We start from the raw sequence: 21,835 nt of genomic DNA on the forward strand, positions 1-21,835 counted from the left end.
ATGAATTTGGATGCTGAAATACTTCCCCTCCCCCCTTCTTGTTTTTAATCATCTATAAGATTTGGGTTTGTGAGGAGGGGGAGGTAACATTGTGTGAGAGGTACAGCTCCTCCAAAAATTAGGATCCACAGAGAGTGTTATTAATTATTAAGCAGGCAATAAGCATTACAGTAGTGGTCTTTACAGAAAATGCTAATCCTGCAAAAAGCCTAAAATCGAAGCCAAATAAAAACTGAGCAGTCTCCTCCCACCCAGAAAGAAACAAAAAAATAAATCCCAGAAACAACATCTTCCTTCCTCTGGTAGGGCAAATGAGACAAACTTAGGTCTATTTTTAAAATTTCAGTCCTTCCACCCTCTTCGATCATCAAGGCTTCTGTGTTCTGTTACTGATCTTGGGGAGTTGCTCCGTTGGGTTTCGGTGCTGCTGGTGGTGGCAAACCTTTTGAGCAAGAGCGGGCAGAGCTGGCTGTAAGGCTGTGCTCTCAAGCTGAGCCAGTGACCATAGCAGCAGTCTCCGTAATTTTCTGTTTTATCATTGATCTTCCATGAGAGGAAACCACAAGGCACTGAAGATGATGTACTGTTTGCTCTTCATCATTGCTACTTGCCTCTGTTTCACTTTTTTGTGCCTGTTTTCCAGCTTATGCCAACCTAAATGGTAACAAGCAGAACTCCGTATTGCAGAGCCCAACGTGTCCTTCCTAAGAAATTATTTTCAGTGATTACACATACCTTTTGGTTCATGGTACAGACATGCAGAAATATTTTCTCTTTTTCTCTAGCAAAGAGGAGCTACAAAGAAAGAGATACATGTCCTCTTGTTCTATTTTGTCTTTTGATTGAGGAAGACAAAAGAAGTAAAGGGGTATGTATTTAAGATTGATTTCCCCCACTTTTTTTAATCTTGAGATTAATTATAGTTAAATCCATGTACAAATTGCCGAAAACACTTGAGATACCCTTTTTATGATATATACTGTGCTTCCTAGTCTGTAGTGGCTTTAATTCTCAACTACAGTAGATGTATGGAAAACAGAAAAAACGCTGGCTGTTACAAAGTTTTGTTTGAGCTTTTTAAACTGAGTGATTAGCAGAAATAATGACCCTGTCAGCCTTAATCACATTAAAATGTGGTTAACATCATTTAATTTTTTCCACTTAATATGCGAAAATTTCCAGTAGATTTGCAGTGAAGGCCATTGAAATTCCATTAGAACAAGAATAAAAATTTCAGGCATCATTTATTCAGAGAGGGAATAAAGGTCTCGACTGAAAACTGCTGAATCTTTCTATTAGGGAAACTATGAATCATTGCATTGAGCAGTACCTTCAGCTTCTATAGTACTGAGTCTGGGTTGCTTCTGAATGAATGGAATGCGTTTGTAGTGTGGTGCTTTTCTGAAAATTGCAGCATATAAGTTGTGCAGAAATTCAGTAAATGCTTTCTCTGTAAAGGACTATTACATAGTATTTTATAACTGCTGCAGAGCTGGAGAAATACTTCTGTTTTAGGCATCTCATCACTGTCAAGTTCCATACTTTGGATTATTTTCATTAAAACATTAAAAAAAGGTATCCTTTTTCTGATTGATATGTGATGTATAGTTGTGGTTTGTTTGTGGTAAATAGCAAAATTGAGGACATGTGCAGCTACGACTAGAATATTAAGTAATATTAAGCCCCCTGCGCTCTTGGCATTTCTTGCCACGTGCCCCACAGATAAGTACCAAAAGTACAGCATATACACAGTAACTCTTTTTCTAAGAGAAAGTTCTCTTTCTAGGAAAGACGCAATGTTTGTTAGCTTTGCCATGTTTCAGTCTGCTCTGTTTAAGTTCCCATTTTTTGTCCTTTGGCTGGGTAAAGAGATTTCATCTGATAAGCGGAGGCACTAGAAGTACAACTGTATGTTCTGTGCTTTTCTAGACTCTACCGAAGAACTTTTATTGAATATTTCTTTTAAAAAAATATTACTGTATGTATCTGGTAAGGTACGATACCTTTATTGAATTGGTTTTGCGTATCTGGCACTCAAGTAACTATAAAGTGGATTAGGGTTGGTTTGTTTCTTTCTTTTTTTAAATTAGTATTTTGTTCCTGAGTCTAGTTTATTTCAGCCTATTATGTCATTACTTTGTCCTCTGGTGAGAAAAATCATTAAAAAGGCATTGGATTTATGCAGAAAAAATTTTAAAATTTCAGTATTTGTATGATTTATTTTTTAAAAAGAATGTAAGAAATTACAGTGGTAAATACTTAATGCTAAATACTGAGAGATACACAGCGGCTAAGGATCTTTCTTTGAAATAGCTGTTTTACTAAACTGAAGAATTGAGCAGACCTAACAGGAGTTTGGAAGTGCCTCTGATCCAAATGTACCTCTGTATGTTGAAAAACAAAGACTAAGTAGGAGGTGGGTCCCTGGCCAGGACCAGAACTGTTAAACCCACAAATAAGATAAAAGGAAGTAGGAGTGTGGGAGTGACCAAAAGCCAGGGTGAAAGGGTGGTGCAGATTGAATGAAGAGGTGATAAATTCTCTTAAGGTAAGAGGGAGTCGCATTTGGAAGCTTCTTACTGAAGAGCTGTTTGGACCAGGATGGAAAGCTTTGAAGACTGGAGGATGACGCTGGGAAAAGAAACCAGACTGAGCAACAGCATGCAAAGAACTGTCCGATGGGATGGGGAAAGTGGCCATATTTTAGGAGGAAGGATCAGTAGAGACTGCACTCGGTAGATTTTTCTCCTTACAAAGCACAGCATGAGATTCAGAGGTACTGTGTGGTTTTGTTTCTCTGCTCTTGGCAAGTGTCTGTGAGCTCTCACAGCAGAACGCCTTACTGCTTCCTAGCTTCTAGTCTGTTGAGGGGCAAATACTCACTGTAGCTCCATTAGCTCGAAGATTGGTTTGTGTAATGGGTTTGTAACAGGTACATTCAGTTTAGAATTTAAAATGTTTATTGGTTGCCTTTTTAGAAATTGAAATCATGTACAGCTATGTTAAGTGTCTTAATGTTGTAATGGGAAACACTTTGAAGTCATAAAATGTTGGAATGAAGCTTACCAATGCATTTCAGAATCCGTGTCCTGCCCCGAAAGGTGGTCTGCTCATGGCTGCACCAAACGGCTCCCTTTCCTTTACAGTCAGGCTTGTCTTGCTCCATGCAAAGGACAAGCTTGCTCTTGAGGATGCGGTTGGGTTGGGTAGGACAGGAGACTTCTGATGATGGGATTCCCATCCTCTGAAGCAAAACTTGATACTGATATCAAACTGGAAGATGTCAAGGGATGGCTTTATCTTAAAGGCATTTTACATGCCTGGAGATTTGGTGATGGAGGACTGGATCTTACTTCTCTCTTTGATTTCTGTTTGTGTTGCCAAGTAAGAAAATCCCATTAAAATCTTCACATGTTTTTGAATAACCATGTTCTTGATTTTCTTCATTTGACATCTTCATTAGGATAATGAAGCCCAGGGTTCTTATTAGTGCTATTTTAAAAATGTGTACCTTTCCCAAATTTTGAAATTACTTGCTGCCAAGCTGTGATGCAAGTACTGCAGCCACCTCTTCTGCCTCGCCTGTGCTGTCTTCATGAACGGTGCTGTTAACCATGTGTGGTATTTATGGGCTGCTTTTGACTTTATTACGTTTCATTTTGGAAGAACAGAACTCATGAAGTCAGTTTTCCAAGAGTTTGATTCTTGTTTCCTTTCAACAGCAATTCCTAATTTATGCTCATTCTTTAAAAAGCAGTGACATGGTACACTGAACAGCAGGCAGCATCATATTATGTGGCACAAGAGGAATTTTTGCATGGTGATCAGCCTGCCAGCCTACCTCTGCTGGTCAGCTGGCTAGCTCCAGCCAAATCGAATATGTGGTGGTTGAGTACTTTGTGCCTTTTCCCCAGTGGAGGCATGGGTTTTTACAAAATGTGTGGGGACTTGATTTGTATGAGACTGAGACCTTTTTGCCCTGCTTTTGCATTTCTGCATAGCCTTTATGTACTTCTGAATTCACAAAATGTAGTGCTTCCTTGTTAACTATATGGTAATCCCTAAATTACTCTAATCCCTCCTCTGCGTTCAGTACAGAACCAGTTATTGGTAGCTACATAGTATAATGACTTTCATAAACTAATTTTGTTGTGTTTTTTTTTTTAACATAGCTGATTGTTTTGTGCTTGGTATTGGGAGCCTGTTCGCAGACCCTCACTGCTGCCTTGGGTTGAAAATGTTCTGCTACTTCCCAGCCTACATTTTTCCATGTCTGATTTATTTCACAGGTGCTTCTTGCAGCTTTGTCCTGTAGATTATATAGTATCTTATCTAATTGGTGTTTACCTCTAGTACTTATTTAAAGCAGACATTATCAATTTTCTCTCTGTCTCGGTCATTTACATGAGGCTCCCATTCCTCTGGTAATCTTAGACCTGTTCTGAATTTAGCTGACCGGAGCTGCACATAGTACTGCACATGCTTTCATGAACACCACATATGCAGACGTAGTGCATCCTGTTAAAACAAGCAAAGCGTTTCCAGTAGCATCTGTGGGCTACATTTGCCTTTTCCCTGTTGCATTTTCTTGGTGGCTTAGGGTTGCTTTCAAGAAGACTAATCGTCATCCCCCCTTCTGTGTCATATCCAATTGATGATGATGATGACTTTCCTTGAGGAAAACATCTCCTGCTCTTGTATCGAATGTAAACTTTATGTTCAACCAATGTTTATGTCAAGGTCATTAATGTATTTAAACAAGATCAGTCCTATGTTTGATTCTTATGAAAATTGATTAACAATATCCTTAAAAATCAATTTATTCTCATGTTAACAGATCTAGTGCATTACTTAGTACATGGTCTGTATGAATCCACTTCCCCCTCTTCTCCAGCTGAACAAGCAGTCTTCACGGCACACTATCAAACACTTTATAGATGTATTTCTCCTGCATAGAAAATCCTATGTCGTATCAATGAAAGAATAAATTTATCAGGGCATGCTTTATTGTTTTCCTTTAAACAAAATTGTTTGTGTTTATCAAGGATATTTTCTGTGATCATTTCTTTGACGGTGCCATTGCTCAACCGAACTTAAGTCTAAAGTAGCATTGTAAGTGTTGATTAAGAGACTTTTCGGTGGAATCATGGATAGACTGTCATGTCCCAGAATAACATGATTTTTTTCGTATTTTTCCTTTGGTTAGGCCTGCTTTTAACCATATATTACTTACTAGAGCTCTTGCCTGTTGAGCCAGCCTTTTCCAAACTTAAATTCTATGGCATGTCTAAAACAGGTGAAGAATCCCTTTGAGCATTAAAATAGGAATGGTGCTTTTAATTTGTTACTGAAACGTCTCTTACAACTCATGTGCTAAAGGAGCGTGATTGCGTTAAGCAAATAAACAGTGTTTCTAATGATGAGAAAGCATCTGGGTGCAAGTTGAGTAATTCACAACTTCACTTTGCTTTGGGTATATGTATTGTTTTAGTCTTCGTTTGCTTGATTGGGTGAAGCGTGTTCAACTGTGGCTTTGGATGGTGCAGATGAATATAGAGAAAGTAGAAATAATTTTATAGAGGCTGTTAGAGGTCTAGTTTTGGGTTTTTTTGTACTTGGGAGCTGATTAATGTTTCAAATTAATTTTTAATGACAATGCATGTTTATGACATAGGCTTTTCCTTTTTCAGCGTAACTGTAGATCAGACCACATTCCTTACAGTATATCCTGTGCATATTTGAACTACTTCAAAAAAGTGAAATGATGTGATGTTTAGCTACAGAGAAATGTCAAAAACAATGCATTTATATGATATGAAAGATTTGCAAGCGCAAGCTAGCAATTGATAGTAATATTATAATTAGCTCTTTATACAGCCTGTTTTTTATTCATGAACATTTTCATTTATGTTGACAACTATCAGGTATGCCACCACACATGGAGCCTCTTCTTTACTCAGAAGAGGCTGAACAAGAATTAGTATATTTTGGGGCTTATGTTCCGACTTTATTGAAAAATGGTTTCTGGGCCAAGTCATAGAAATTACAGTAGCTTGCATTTCAGGTTTGGCTTTTTTATCCTATTGCTGTTAGTGCTAGTGTTTGTAAGGGTAAAATGAAGCACAGAGCACTGTAACTTCAAGGTGGAACTTCTTTTCAGTCAAATAATTTTTTGTTGTTAAAATTGCTGGGTGCATTGAGTGCATCCTAATTCCATAATCCATAAGAAGATGAAGATAGGTAAACTAGTAGTTTTATAATAAATCAAATTTTAGTTTTGTGTTTGCAAATAAAACTGTTTTGTACACACCCACCCACAGAATGCGAGTATTTATTTCTGACAGAAATTTACTTCTGTCATTCCATTTTCAGCCATCAAAATCTTCATGTCTAACAGATCCTTCACAGTCCATCAGATAAATGGAGCGTAATTTCAGACACTGATCCAGATACTTATACCTGCTTCTGAAAAAAAAATATAAATCAAAGTTAGTGTTCCCCTAGGAGAAATATGCTTTAGTAGGTGATTCAGATATTAATTTTTTTCATTTCACCATAGTTTAGACAGGTAAACAGACTGTGTCTGTAGAATTGAACGTTTTTGTGACAGCTTTTCAAATTAGTGAAGTGTGTTTCATACAAGGCATCTCTGCACACTGTGAAGATCTGTGACTCATTTAGTGCTTTACTTGGACATGAACACATTCATATGACAGTACAGTGTATGCTGTTGTATTTATTAGACACTATTTTGGGGAAATGTATCAGCAGGAGGTAAGACTGAGGCACACCACATAATTTTACGTAAGCATCTTAGGCACTTAAGGTCAGGGTTAGTTTCTAAAGCAGCCTATGGTACGGTGCTTTAAGAAAAAAGTGAGAACAGAAGCCCTAATTTAAGTGCTCTGAATTGCCTTCAGAAAAGCCTCTTCCTTTATTAACTATATAGGGAGCAGAGTGAGATTAGGTATCTATATCAGGTATCTGAAATTAAGCCTTGCGTTCTTTGAGATGCTATAGTCTGAATATTAACCATTCAGCTAAATAACTCTTTCATTGTTATACTGAGAGCTTAGATGATGTTCTTTCTCTGGATGAACATCAAAGTTAATTTCTGATTTATTGAGTAGCATATTCCAGCCTAATAACAAGTTTGATCTTTTCTTCATCAACAGCCCTCCCCCCCACCAACATAGTGCAGTGTCACCAGCTTCTACGATTCTTATTGCTAGTCTCATTAAAATTGTTTCTTAAAATGTTGCTTGTAGTGTCATGTGATCACATAACACTTCGCACTTGGTAATGGTCCAAGGGAGTGGGGAGAATAAACAGGGTTTATTATTTTAAATCTAGTGCCCTTGTAGTAATATTTGACTCTTGCAATTTTAATACTTAACGTAGTTTTTAACAACTGATGTAGGGAGGAAGAGAGCATTCATGTGAATTCTGTGGTCTAGAGAGGCTCTGCGATTAAGATCACACAGGCTAATTCTGGAGGAGCGAGGAAAGCATCTCGCTCTGTCATGTGTGAGTCGGAGAGGATATTTCATTAAGAGAACGGGGGGTGTGTGGAATATTCTGACCCAGTTTGTTTAGGTTTCATTCAGTAGTATGACATTAGCAAAAGCCTAAACTAACACATGTTGTAGTCTGCATTTCTGTTACTCATTGCAGGATTTTTAATTAGTACTAGTGGAGTATATTCCCTATTACTTTTTATAGTGTCTTATTTCAAGTGTTGTTAGGATGTGTTTTACTTCATTACACAGGAGTTTTATGTAGATCATATTTTTGGGGGGTAAGTATGGCCTTGTGTTTGCTTGTGTGCACACAGTACATGGAAGAATCAAAGAATAGAAATTTAAAATGGTTTTTGCCTGTCACACACTTCATGTAAAGTTTCTCTTGTTAAGGCATCACGTTTTTTTAATGACATATTCTGTTATGCATGGTTTATACTTTTTTATGGGATTACATATGTGAGACTTTGCTAAATAGTGTTAATATGAATTGTCCTACTTTTTTTTGGTACAGAACCCTTAAGTTTTCAATGTGGCATAAGAAGCCCTGTCAAGAGACAAAAGTCAAAACTATCATGCCGTAATGTAAACCTGACTATGGCATAGGAATTCTTTCCACTGATCTGTAGTAGTCTCTCAGTCATCATCATTTTGTACCCAAGTCTTGTGACTGAGATTTGCTCCTGCTATAATTTATGAGCCAGTATTTGCTAAATTATTTTGTTACAGTTTTCAAGATAACCTTTCAAAACTCCACATTTTATAAATGATAGCAGAAAGACCAAAAAAGATACGACTTCCTGAAGGCATCTTTTCTGTCCAAAGTATATGTGCTGCCAGTGGAGCCTGTTATGCCTGTAACTGTGAAATGTAATGTCCATGATTTGTTGCAGTCTGCATTGTTATGCAGTTTCATCAGTATTTTGGTCTTGACTGTGCTTGATCCCTGCTGACAGCAACAGCCATGTCTTTTTTGGTTTGTTTTTTTTGGGGGGTTGATTTTTTGGTTTTTTGTTAGTTAAGACAGAATTAATTTTTAGAATTGGCAGACCAAGGAGAACTAGAAACTGTAAGCCTTTCACATACCCGCAGGTGCTACAAGCAGCAGTGTAGTACCATTTTCATTATTGTTTTAAGTCATAATTGGTTTTGACCACTTTAATGGGGGGACCATGATTTGCGTAGAGATATTACTGAAGTCTTGAAAATTATATCAGAAATGAATATTGTAGAAATCAATTTTTAAGATCTTTATTCTTCATGAATGATGCTTCTTAGAAATGTTTAAAATAGGGTTACCTTGACTGACCTTTTGTTGGATGGAATTTGCTGTATGAGGTACTGAAAAAGTCTTTTCTTACTAAGAGCTCTGTATACATTAGCAGAAAATGTAATTCTGGATTATTTTACCTCTTTCTCTCTGTCTTTCTACCATCTTGATATTCTTTAATTCAAACTTGGTTGTAGGTCATCATCTTGATTTTTCTATTTGCATGCTTTATTTCTCCTAGTTATGGAAGTATTTTGTCCATTAACTACTAACTGTCTGTACTTGATTTACAGGTAATATCATGTTATCCAGTAGTATTTCTTTCACAGTTCTGACATCTTGCAAACCCAAAACAGCTAAACAAGTTTCATTTCAGTTAAGACAAACCTTTATTTGAAATATGTTCAAAAATTGTCAGTAGTATAAAGTTGTAATTGAAGTGTTATGTCCTTACACATTTTTAACATATCATTAAACAACAAATATCTGCCGTTCGCTTTCTAGACCAGATAAACTGAGAACTGTATACTACTTCCATATTATGCTAGACAATTTGTTAACAGAATTATGTCTTGAGGGCATAATAAGTGCAGTCTTATGAATTTCCAGAATATTGCTTTGACTTTTCCCCTCCCGTCAACTAATACTGTTTTCTACCTTGAAGAATCTATTTTTAACTGATCTCATATGGGATAATCTTTACTCAGGAGTCATGCCATATAGAAGTATTCTCCAATGATAAACACCAAAATTCTTGATTGAACTTGGCTTCATGGCATTGCTCTTGTTTGGGTGGGAGGCTAACTTAAGGCACTCCTGGCTTGACCAGTCTTAACTGTTCCTGCACCACCCTTCAGTTATAGTGGCACAAGTGGTTTTAAGGATACATAGAAAAGTGAATTGGTCCAGCTTAAAAGGGGTGGGGAGGCAGGGTAAGAAAGAAATAAAATACTTCCTCCTTCTGAAAACTGCTTTCTTGCCAGGTTATTTTTGTTGGTGAACAGCTTGAGAATGCCTGCGGGGGGTGTGGGAAGGGTCCCTGCTCCATGTGCAGCTGGTAGCAGAAAAGCAAGCATAACATCTAGATGGAGGAGTGGGATGAGAAGCTCGCATCCAGATTATGAAAATGTTCCTTTAGAATATGGGAGGCAACGTAAACTAAAATAGTAGGTGCAATGCTGGTCACCCCATCTAGTAGATGATTTTGCAGAATTATAGGGGATGTAAGATGATGGCTGTGGTAAAGATCAAGGCCCTGCAAAAATTTGTTTTGACACACATAAGGCAGAGAGCCTGGGATTACTTACGTTTCAAAGGACAATGTTGAGGAAAGTTATAAACTCATCTGTAATAAATGGCAAATGACAGTGTTGATCAGGAACTTCTATTATTCTTGATACAGTATCAGTTGAATTTACAATGAAGTTAAAAAGTGTGAAATCCAAATCTGGTAGAGTGAAATGCTTTATATACTTATTTTGTCATAAGATTCCTGAGATGTTGCAAACCCCTGAAAATACTGTGGTAAAAAATGTTGAGGACTATTGCACTGTGTGTTTCAAGGCTCAAGTCTATCTGTGTTGGGAGATGAGTGACATCTAATGTGTGAGATAGGTTCTCCATGTTGGTCTCTTGTAAGATTTCATCTGGATGCAGTGACTAAATACTGGAGGGGATATGGACATTGGAAGGTTGTCGAGGAACTTATTCAGGATGCGCAGGATAAATGGAGTTCTGAGTTCCTGAGGGGCTGAGAGGAGGCTACTGGCCAGGGAGCAGCCCAGCATGTGGAGGGAGTGTTTTTGTTCTGAAGTGTTACTAGAAAGTGCTTGCAGGTGAGGGGTGAGGGGTAGGGGGTGGGAGAGGGCTTTTTGAAATCTAAGGATCGCTGTGTTATTCCTGGCCATCCAGGACCAGAGAATAAAGAAATCAATTCATAAATGTCACAGACAATTTAAAACTGGATTGACTAGGTCAGTAACAGGTAGTTCCAAACCTTCTGTAGATTTACTGACTTCATAAAATGCAAACTGTCATGGTGGGGAAGAAAATACCTCTTTATTCCTTAATGTTTTCCTGTTTAGTCTTCCTTTCTCTTTATGTAGCGCAAGAAGAAAGAGGTACCCTAAGAAAGGCAGGTAGCAGTAAGAGTTACAGCATGTTAATCTGTTACAGCAGAGTACCTGTGCTTTCTGCTTCCCATTCTTAACTTCTTCCATAGATGTGGTTTTTGATAGAAAATTATTATATACATTGGTTTCATCATTTTCACCATTCCATTCTTTGTCAATTGTATAAATCTGGAATGATAGCTTACTGAGGCTGTGAATGTTTCTTATTTATATAAGATTACATATTCATATTCATCTATATATATGTGCCACACTGAGAACAGTGGTACCTGATCTTTGTGGAGTCTGTGCATGCTAACAGAACAGCAGGGAAGGAAGGACGTCACCTGTGAACTGTGTCACATAGTGCTGGTGCTTAGGTAAATTAGATTTTCGTCTCCCATCCCATCAAATCAACTAAACCTAGTGGTACTCTTAGAATGTTTTGGGACCTGGCCCAAAAAAAATTAAAAAAAAAAAAAAAAAAAAAAGGTTGCCTAACATCATCATTTTAGATAATTTGTGGATAATGGGTGATGCTTCAAAAGACAAAAGGAAGCCATAAAGAAGAAAAAATTTTTAAGTCAATGAATTTTCCTTTAATTTCAAGAAAAATGTTGGAAAGATTCAATTGTTTTTAATCACCTAGAAGCAGCCCAGTTGTCTTCATAAATACGTGTTAGCTATTTATTACTTGTCTAAGTTGTCAGATTAATATTTTTTTTTGTGATAAATGTAATGGTCTTGCATATAGTAGAAAAATATACTTTACTACATATTGGGACTTTTATTAAGCCTTTAGAGGTTTCAATGCCTTTCAACATTCTCATAAATGAGATAGGAAATATTAGCTAGATGGAAACTACTGGAAGTTGAGTGTGCAAGACTGGTTGGAAGATAATACACAGAGCATAGTTATCAGTGGTTCACTTTCTGATTGGAAGAATATCTCATTATGAGATCTGCAGAAGCGGCTGCTGGTTGAATACTGTTAAATATTTCCATTAATGAGCAGGATGATGAACATTTTTGTTAAATCTTTAGATGACCCCAAACTAGGAGTGACCAGGTATATATAGAACAAAATTAGAATTTAGGAGCATCTCAATAAATAGAAGAAATCATTAAGAAAAAAAGAGCTAGGGTGCAACTTCTGAGAAGGATTTTATGCAGAAATAATCCACTAGGCAAATATAGTATTAAGAATAGCTAGTCAAGCAGGATCATACAATAAGCTATAAACTGAGCGTGAGATAATGTTGCAGTGCTGTCACAAAAAGCAAATGCTATACTGGGTTTTATAAATAGGAGAATCATCTGAAAAATATGTAAGTTAATCCTCTAGTTGTTTTTAATGCTTATAAGACATTATTATTATTGAAAGCTCCGTGGAGTGCATTAGGTACTGTGTGCTTCCAGGAACTTTTAGACCAGTTATAGTCCAGAAGAAGGTTCAAAGTTAGAAGTAATATGTGGCTTACAAGGAAAACTCAAAATAAAAAGACAGACCTCAGGTTTTAAGTGTGAACAAATAGGCAGTGTGTATTCCCAGTCCGTATAGGCTCAGTTAAACTAATGCATTTAAACTGAAATAAAAGTGGCTTAGGCTACACATACCAAAAACTTTTCAACAGTTGGGAACAAAGTTTGGTTTTAGGGAAGTTTTTAAAAATCCTGGGATTGCTCAAAACTGCCAACAGGAAAAGCCTGTTGGAAGTGCTAGATCTTCTTGTTCTCACTCTTATCTGTAGATATTTTTTTTCAGAATTTTGTATGTTTTGATCACTTAGCTTGATCATCTACATTTGTTACTTCTTGCGGTGCTGCCTGGTGTTTTCTTCTGCTTTGCCATCCTGTTCTGTTTCTGCTGATTTCTACTCGTATTTCAGGTGTAGAACAGAAAAACAATTGTTGCCTTTCCGTGAGTTAGATGGTTTGGGTTTTTTTTTGTATTGCTTGTACAAAAGCATACTTTCACTAATCACCTTTCCTTCTCAGGGGTCAGTTTTAAAGATCATCTTGCCTTGCAGTTGTTCACGGAGCCTAAGTTCTCTCTGCAGCTTCTCTCTTCCATCACTACTTGTGATTTCCATCTGAACTCTCTCTGTTCCCAGCTGGATCTGTCATGTAAAACACTGTCAAATATTGATTTGTAGTTAATGTACATTTTGCAGCTTTTGTACTTCTTTATTGGATTGTCTGCAGGCTTTGGTTTCTTCTGCCTCAGGAAACATCAGCATTTCAAAGTGAAGGCAGTACCTTCTGCACAACTCCCCTTTCTGGTGCGCTTTGCTTGTTGGCCTTCTCAGTGAGTGCCATCATTTTTAAACCTTTCTCCAAGATCTGTTCTGCATCCTGATTTAGTATCAGGAGTTGTCCTGATCTTTCTGCACTTGAAGTCATTGGCTTCTTTCATTTACTTTTTCCTTGCCAGGCTGATGCAGAGTTAAAGACTGTAATGCTCTTAAATGACACCTTTGTCAAATTTTGGAATCTGCTAATGGCAAGGAAACATCTTGGTTTTTTCGGAGTTAGTAGCAAATATGCTGACATGCTGTTGTTCTTCATTATCTCCTTATAAGCCAACAGTAAGTGTTAGATGGAAGTGAGCATCTTAATTCCTCTTGGCCGTTTTCCCTGGTCAGATTTTTGAGTGCTGCCTTCACTTACAAATTGTTCAGATCTGGTTTTGTTCTTGTCTTGAGTTTGGGCTTGTGTCAGGTTTTTACATAGTTGACTTTTTAATTGAGTTTTTGATTCAGTTTTTACTTAAGATTTTCTTTTTGCCATCACAGAATGAGTAGTTGTCTTCCTGTCCTTTGGGTCTACGTTTTTTGCCAGTAAGGATATTTTGTCCATTTGTGACGAATAGAATCAAATTTCGGCTCAGGAACCCTCTGTAGTTGCTGTTGGCACCCCCCTCTCCACAGGGGGAAGAATCAAGCCACCTCAATAGGAAAAGGCTGTTGGATGTCCAGAAGTGCTCTGAGACATCCCTCGCTGTTATTACTGAGCAGTACTAAAATAAACCTGTCTTCTTTCTGCTTTACATTTTATAATCAGCTTTTAGTTTTAATTCTACTAATAACGGCATTTTTAGAAACCTGATTAGGAAGGAGGATATTTTGAATTGCTTTTAATGTGTACACTGTTTTCACACAGTTTCCAGTTTACATTGTCAAGAAGGATTTTCATCTTGAGCACTTTCTTGTTTCTTAAAGTAGTTTCAGCTGTTAATCAAGGTCATTGGTTCTTCCAGTTCTAATACTGGGGATTTTTTCACTTTTAATTTTGTTACATTTTAGTGTGTTGGGTTTTTTTAATTGAGATCATCTTAAGTATTAATAGTTGTTTCTCTCAGCCTAACACCCAATGCCCTTCATCATTCATCACCAAGTATAGTATGAAATAATGGAGACATACTCCAGGATTTGCTTATCTTAACAAAGGCCCAAATGAGTGTGCTAATGCTGTCCTTTTACAGACGTACAACATTTCCATGGAAAAATTATGTGCTCAAATCAACCAGACTTTGGTGTTAATTGTTGCCATTTGTTAAGAGAATTTTGTTCCGTTTAGCATGCTTGGTTACCCCTAACAGGAAAGCAGACTTGAACTATTACTTTATTATTAGTCAAGCATTTTTCCTTTGGGGAAAATTTCATTTAGAAATATATCAGTATTTATATTAGAGTATTTACTTTTTTTTGTTTGTTTTCCCTATTTTGATCAACATTAGGGGAATTCCTTGGTACTTTTTAGTAATTCCTGTGACATTGAAAGTCGCAAAAGTGAAAGACTCGGGCAGAGAACCCGACTGTCTGTACAGAGTGGGATGCAGTACCTTATTCTTTTAGTGAGGCTGCAGCAGGTCTGATGTCAGTCACTTCAGAGACCTTTAGACCTCAGTGCTCATTTATTGCTAAAATGTACCAGCTCTGCGCCTGCATTATGAAGATCATCTGTCAACACTTTGAGATATTCTCCTTTGTTATTAAGCTTGTGATGCTCTACACTGTCAGGTTTTTTGCCAATTATAGTTAAGGTACAATGGTGTATTCACTGGATCAAAGTCTCACACTGGCGGTAGAGGAATGATTTGTAAGTCTTTATTCATCTGAATTGTACAATAGAATACCTGAGGAATGCAAATAATCCCTCTAAGGACTCAATAGAAAAGCTGTTAAAATGACAGTCTAAGACTATTATTATTCTGAATTGGTGTTTTAGCCAAAGTAATTATTTCTTATCTTGTTGTTCCACAATAGTTCTTAGTTTATTAGTTATGATGACCATATTTACAAACAGAATTTGAATCCAGTTTTTGACGTTAGCTTGTTTCACTTTTTCAAGTTTGCATGCTTCATTCTGTCTTTCACTGGTACGTTATTTAATTAGTCTAGAGACCAGTGTTAGATACTTTCTTTAAAAAAATATAAAAAAGATGTATGCACAGATGTTGGAAGTACACTTACGAATAGCAATTCCATTTCTAGATATGTTTTCTGTAAAAGTTTGGCATTTATAATCTCTGAACTTCGATATCCAGTTTGTTAGCCAAAATAAATTAGTTAACTACAAATGTCAGTTTTAGAAGTGGTGTTAAATGTCACATGTCATATTCAGAAATGCACCTTAATTGTGATTTTCAGTTCAGATGTTTCTGAAGGCAATACTGTTTCAATATCAGTCCTGGATACCAGACTATACTTTCATTGGATAGCTGAAGGAAAAAAAGATTAGTATAATGAAGATTGAAAACCACTGATGGGGTATTTACATAAGTAAATGACAGAAGACCAGCCTTATATAACAAACGTGTGAAAACTGTTGAGTGAACTTTTATATTCTTTGTCCCATCTAAAACCCTACTCAGTGGGCCATGCACTTAATCTCATAATAGCTCTGATCCCCTGCTATTTTCTTTGACAAATGTGTGTTGATGAACTTGTGGTTCAGTTCATTTTTTTCTGAAGTGACATTTGCATTGATTATTTAAAGATTTGCAGGCCACAGTTTCAAAGCACTTTAGTATAATAGCAGTTAAAACCTTAGTCTAAATCTTGGAGATTAGCAGGACTAAGAAAAAGAACTCAGCAAGCATAAAACCCTGTGCTGTATGGTGGGTGCTTCAGGTCTGAAACATCCAGCACCCAACGTACTGTATTTTGTACTTTGATTCTTAGTATACAGGAAGTATTCCCATGCCTCTTTTGTTTTCTTGCTGAGTGTACAGAGTTGTCGTTCTTACCATTCATACCTGTTCAGAAAGAGTGCCCTATAAATAATATTCAGCTCCTTACAAGTAATGTATGAACGTCTCCCTTAAATTTAAAATAAATAGTACTTGCAGTCATGAATATGATGCCTGTGTTTAGAGACTGTTTAAACATCAGCTGTTGCTGCAAAGATTTTCTTAATTTTAATAGGATATTGAACATTCAAAAACTAACACCATAAATCTGTAACTCTAAATTTGTATTTCATTCAACTAAAAAAAAATACTAGATGTACAGCAAGCTATTATTGATACTTCCAGTTATTGAAGATTAAGAGGAATAGGAGATTTGATTATTTGTTTTAAAATAATAGTAGTGTAGTATCTAGAAGCTTTGTCCTGGGGACATAGTAGAAAGGTGGGAGAAACTAGTAGTAACACGGCCCTGTATTCATTAGCTATGGCACACTCCAAGATCAGTAGCTCGAAAAAACAAGGTGCTGCTTGCTGTCTGGGAGTTTGTAGAGTGTAATGTTCTTTACTGTCTGCTCATAGCTGCCGTAGCCACTGAAATGTTTTTTTTCTTTAAAAAAAAAAAAAGTCACAGTTAAAACTGAAGAGCCTCCGTTTTACCGCTTTTGATAAATACCACTCTTGGAAGTCTCAGGAAAATGTACATCCGCAGATCTACAAAGTTTTATTCAGTTAGTATTTTAGGTTGCCAGTATTTAACCTCTACCAAAAACCTAGTTATTGTCTCAAATTATGCCTATTTCTGATAGATTAAATGCCAAACAGAAACCAAGAAACAGTGAAATGTTAATGGAGTACACCTGAAGCAATTGCTGCCTGTTAATGCCTTGACCTTGGAAAGCAATACACAAAAAGATGGCATCATAAATCCGTACAATTCTTATGAATATGTATGTGCTACTTGATAATAATGAATGTGGTACAGCCATGCATGCACTACAAGATAATGTTGTGCCCTTTGTTGTCTACAGGTTGATAAAAATTAAAGAGTGGGTGGACAAGCACGACCCGGGTGCTTTGGTCATTCCTTTTAGTGGGGCCTTGGAACTCAAGTTGCAAGATATGAGTGCTGAGGAGAAACAGAAGTATCTGGAAGAGAACATGACACAAAGGTTAATTAGCATTCATTTTCCCTACACTTTATTATCAACTATTTCCTTGCAGTAATTTAATTGCTTGCGCTGATAGAATAATAAATGACAGAGTAATTACCATTATAAAGAGAGAATCTTCTCCTTTCTTTACCATGAGACAGAGTGAAAAGATTTATTTTAAATTAAGTTTTTAACTGTCATCTGTCATCTCTGTACAGTGTTTTAATTATAACATAGGTATTAGTTATGTATATTTTTGAGAAGGAATGATCACCAAAACTGTTTCGTCATCCATGGGGAATAGGGATGGTGGAGAAAATTTTGCCATAATTTTTCTGAAGAACTGTAATAAATTGTTTCAATATCAAATTTCAGTCAAACAGTTATGCTTTCATGACCTGGAGTCCTGAAAATTACATGAGACCAAAAGTGCTGCCTGATAGGGTGATTTAAATTTATCCCATATTTCTGTAGCCTGCCAAATAAACAAATCAAAATACTGCCTTTATGATTCTGCAGTAAAAAAGTATTTCTGAAGAGAGTTCAAAGAAAAACGCTACTGTGATTATTGCTGTGTTTAAAAGTAGACCTGGTATCTTCAAAATGCGTGATGTCTTTCGTGTAAATTGATTACTTGGGGGATTTAGCTGTTATATGTGTATATGTTGAATGAATTGGATTCATTTTTTTTTCAGTGCTTTAGCAAAGATCATTAAGGCTGGATATGCAGCACTCCAACTAGAATACTTTTTCACTGCAGGCCCAGATGAAGTGCGTGCATGGACCATCAGGGTAAGATTCATACTTATTCATCAGCTATATCCAGTTCCACACTATTGAATTCAGATTGATATCACTGACTTTGAAGTTTGTCATGGTGGCGGTTAGCTAGTCATTACAGATGAGGTTTTTGTCCAGGATAACTTTAATTATTTGTGAGCTGCTGAACAGTGAAAGTGGAGCTGCATTGATTGAGGCAGGTAACAATTGATTCTGCCTATTACATAGTCTGAATTTCTTCATCCTGTAGAATCTGTCTACCCTCCTCCTGTGGTCAGAGATAAGACGTACCAGTATTGTGCTTGCTTAATCTGTGTGACTGGGTTTGTCTGCAGTGAAATTGATGTTGCTTTTCATTTTGTATTCACTAAGTTTGTTTGGGTTGCGGATGGTTCATTCCTCCTTTGCTTTGCTCGGATTACATTTTCAGCAATAAAAGCAATATAACATCATTATATTCCTCATGGATACACAGTTGGGCTCAAAACCCTAAAATCAGTGTGCAGTAATTCAGGTCTTTTACTGACTTTAATATTTATACCTCATTTATTTTGGTAGTTTTATATGTTTATCTGGGAACTTACGTAATGCCTAAAATTATATTATGCATTTTAAATATTGATGCAGAATGATTATAGCCATAGAGATCTACTAATTTATTCCCAGAGGACAGTAAGAGCTGAGCTGTAGTGGTTTGCCTTTGAATGTAAATATGTTATAATAGAAAGATTAGCATTGAAAAATATTTTGAATTTTTGCAATTTGAATTGCAATTGCAATTTGAAATGCATGTAGTTATAAACTCTTATCTTAAAAATTACAGAAATGTCAACTTTTGGAGGTGCAAATCTGTCACTGAGCTTTTATTTTTTGCATCAGTGTGTTTAGTGCTGTGCAGTGAATCTCAGTGCTGTATTTACTTTCATTCAATGGAATTCATTTGTTTTCATTAATCAACATAATTTCTAGTAAATTCGTATTTGTATTAATACTGCTACAGATGTTTGTGTATGGTTTAGGATGTTAAACTCATTTTCCTAAAAGCACGTTTATTTTTTTAGCCTTTTTATCTCATTTCGTTTTATATGGTAACTGCTAGCAGAAGTCCCTGAAATAGCTACCAAAATAATACAAAGGCAGAAGTTGTTCTGATTCTTGCCACAGTTTTTAAAAGCACATTCTGAACTCCACTGTTTTCAGTAGGAGAAATGCTTGCTCTTTATTAGAAAATTTGAAAGCTGGTTTGTCTTAAGACTGATTGTGACTATCTGTGATTTAATGTGCAAAGATATTTAGTCAGGTAAGCATCAGTGAGTAGCCATATTAACCCAATACATCTTTTATTGTAAAAACTGTGCTTTACAGTGTCAGACTCCTTAGCACTTTAACATGCTTTATTAAGCAGCCTTTAGGTCACCATTATTTCTCAAATTTCTCTCCATGGTTGTATGTGCACAGAATGTATGTCCTTGTAATTTAAAGCACGCAGTTATAATGCATTCTCCCCTATTGCATAAACTTAAATTATCTTATAATAGTTGCCTGTGATTTTTTTATTTTTTAGTGATTCAGCTGTTGACATTTTGGTAAGAATACTCATTTTGTTCTATATTAGACTGAAATAAAAATAAGCAAATATGTAGGGTTTGAGCTCCATAAATAATTTTTGATTATAAATATGGATCACCAATGAATGTTATCATTTAATTGAAATTATTTGGATGTAAGTAAAAGTCATAATTCAGATTTTTAAGTTACTTAAAAATCTTTATTTTCCTCACTTTCTGTCTGTGTCAGGAGCTAGGGATCGAAGTGAATCTCACAACAAAACACAATCATAGCTTCTAAAATCAATACTGCTGTTGATACCTATCAGGAAAAACAAAGCTGCCCTTTAATATCCGTTGGTTTATCTGTGACGAAGGCGCCTGTCTGTCCCAGTATTGAGAATTGAATTTTGGATGCGTAACATTTTAACTGCTACAAAACAAAGTTTTAGCACATCCTGAAAGGATATCAAAAAGGAGAAACCTCTTCCCTGCAATCGGTCTTCTTAAATGCAATTAATTTTCTTCCGGTCTTTCCTTTGACAGAAAGGGACGAAGGCTCCTCAGGCAGCAGGGAAGATTCACACAGATTTTGAGAAGGGATTCATTATGGCTGAAGTAATGAAATATGAAGATTTTAAAGAAGGAGGTTCAGAAGCTGCTGTCAAGGTGAGCTCCCCATCTTTTTCTCCTCCCTTCCTCCATTATGTGCCATTTTTCCATTCTTTCCATGGGAAGAAGTTCTTGATGCTAAGTGATTCTTAAGTCACCTCTAGCAATAGACCAAAATCTGTTTTCATCTTTTATTTAAGAAAGAGTTCAAATGCACCAACTTACTGAACAGGAATGCAACTATTTCAGTATCTAAGATATGACAGTTTATGTCAACACCAAGACCAAATGCTATGCTAATTTTTTTTTCTCTCTTTGCATGCTAGTGTTCAGAATTTAATAAGCTTTAAAATGAACTTTGTTTTGAAAAATTGGATTTTTAAGATGAGATAGCAGATTTTTGAATCACCTCTTAAAGGAAACACAAACACAGAAAATCTTCTAATAATGTCATCTTTTTTTGAGTTTGCAGTGAAGATCTTACAAATGTCAGATGCAAATGGTTAAGAAAATATTATGTTATGAAAATGTACTTTACACACACATGGATTAGTGGATTCCAGTCCTAGGCTCTGATAGGCATAATTAGAACCTTAAAATTTACCATATCAGTATTTAATTCAATTGCCCTTTGATGTCTTACTCAAAAATGCCATGCCTTACTTTGATTGTTCAGGGTGCCAGTAATGGTTGTCAGTAGTCCACGAAAATATATTACATTGTGAAGTTTCCTAGTTGCTGTCTACTGAATAGGCAGTGAAGATATTTAATGAAAAACTTTTTTCTTGAGCTCACGTTTCTTTGTAGTGATACTTCTGTTAAAAAGAGCTTTATCTGCTTTCTCAACACTAGAGGGCAGAGACTGATTGGGTGCCTAAAGTTGTGCCCTTCTTATAGCTGACAAATTATATCTGATTTGAAGTTATTAAACATGAAATGAACTTGTACATGGCAAATAAATGTCCTAAGAAAAAGTGTTCTTTGCATTGCTACTGCATTATTTCCACCTTCATTAAGCAGAGAAACTTCCCTTTATTTCATACACATTGATTTCTCATTTGGCATTTTCAATGTTTTATTAAGATTTGTATATTATAAAACTGCAATTACAAGCACATTGGTTTGATTTAATTACTCTCAGTATTTGAAGGTTCCTACACACTAGAATGTGTTAAAGAATTTAAAAGGTTCAGCTTTATTGTTTGCTATTTGATAGCTTGAAAGGTATGCAAAACTCTGATTTCAAATTCAGCTTTTCCTCAGTGGTATCACTAAGGAAGATCATACCGAGCAGCAGGACTTTAATAGGTTTGTTTGAACCCCAGGAAGTGAGGGAAAAAAATCCCAGTATAATTGGTTCGTTGCGGCATGTGAACTGCCTTATGAAAAGGGAAGTAGAGTTGTAGTTGTAAAGCGAAACCACAGCTATAAATAAATCTAATATTGCGCAGTCAGAAACCACTTTATGTAACCAAGATTCAAATTTTGCCAGCAACAGTTTTTGATGGTCAAATCTGAGCGTTTACCCTGGGAAGCTGCATCAGTTAGTACCTACTAAATTAATCTATAAGTATTTTGTTTGTGTATTTTTATTTGCTTTTCAGTGTGAGATTCTAGACATCAAGCTTCCATGTTCAAATTATATTTAAT

General features: G+C 36.2%; 1 protein-coding gene across 2 annotated transcripts in view; it reads left to right on the plus strand.

Moving 5' to 3' along the window:
• The window catches only part of OLA1 (Obg like ATPase 1), a 103,635-nt gene that overhangs the window by 78,849 nt on the left and 2,951 nt on the right, over positions 1–21,835 (plus strand). For both annotated transcript variants that reach the window (XM_056349018.1, XM_056349019.1), the window contains 3 exons: positions 17,124–17,264; positions 17,942–18,038; positions 20,120–20,242. In XM_056349018.1, the coding sequence (XP_056204993.1) occupies positions 17,124–17,264; positions 17,942–18,038; positions 20,120–20,242 (361 nt within the window). The remainder of the gene's footprint in view (positions 1–17,123; positions 17,265–17,941; positions 18,039–20,119; positions 20,243–21,835) is intronic.

The sequence above is a fragment of the Falco biarmicus genome, chromosome 8, assembly GCF_023638135.1.
Source record: "Falco biarmicus isolate bFalBia1 chromosome 8, bFalBia1.pri, whole genome shotgun sequence".
Classification (NCBI taxonomy): Eukaryota; Metazoa; Chordata; class Aves; order Falconiformes; family Falconidae; genus Falco; species Falco biarmicus.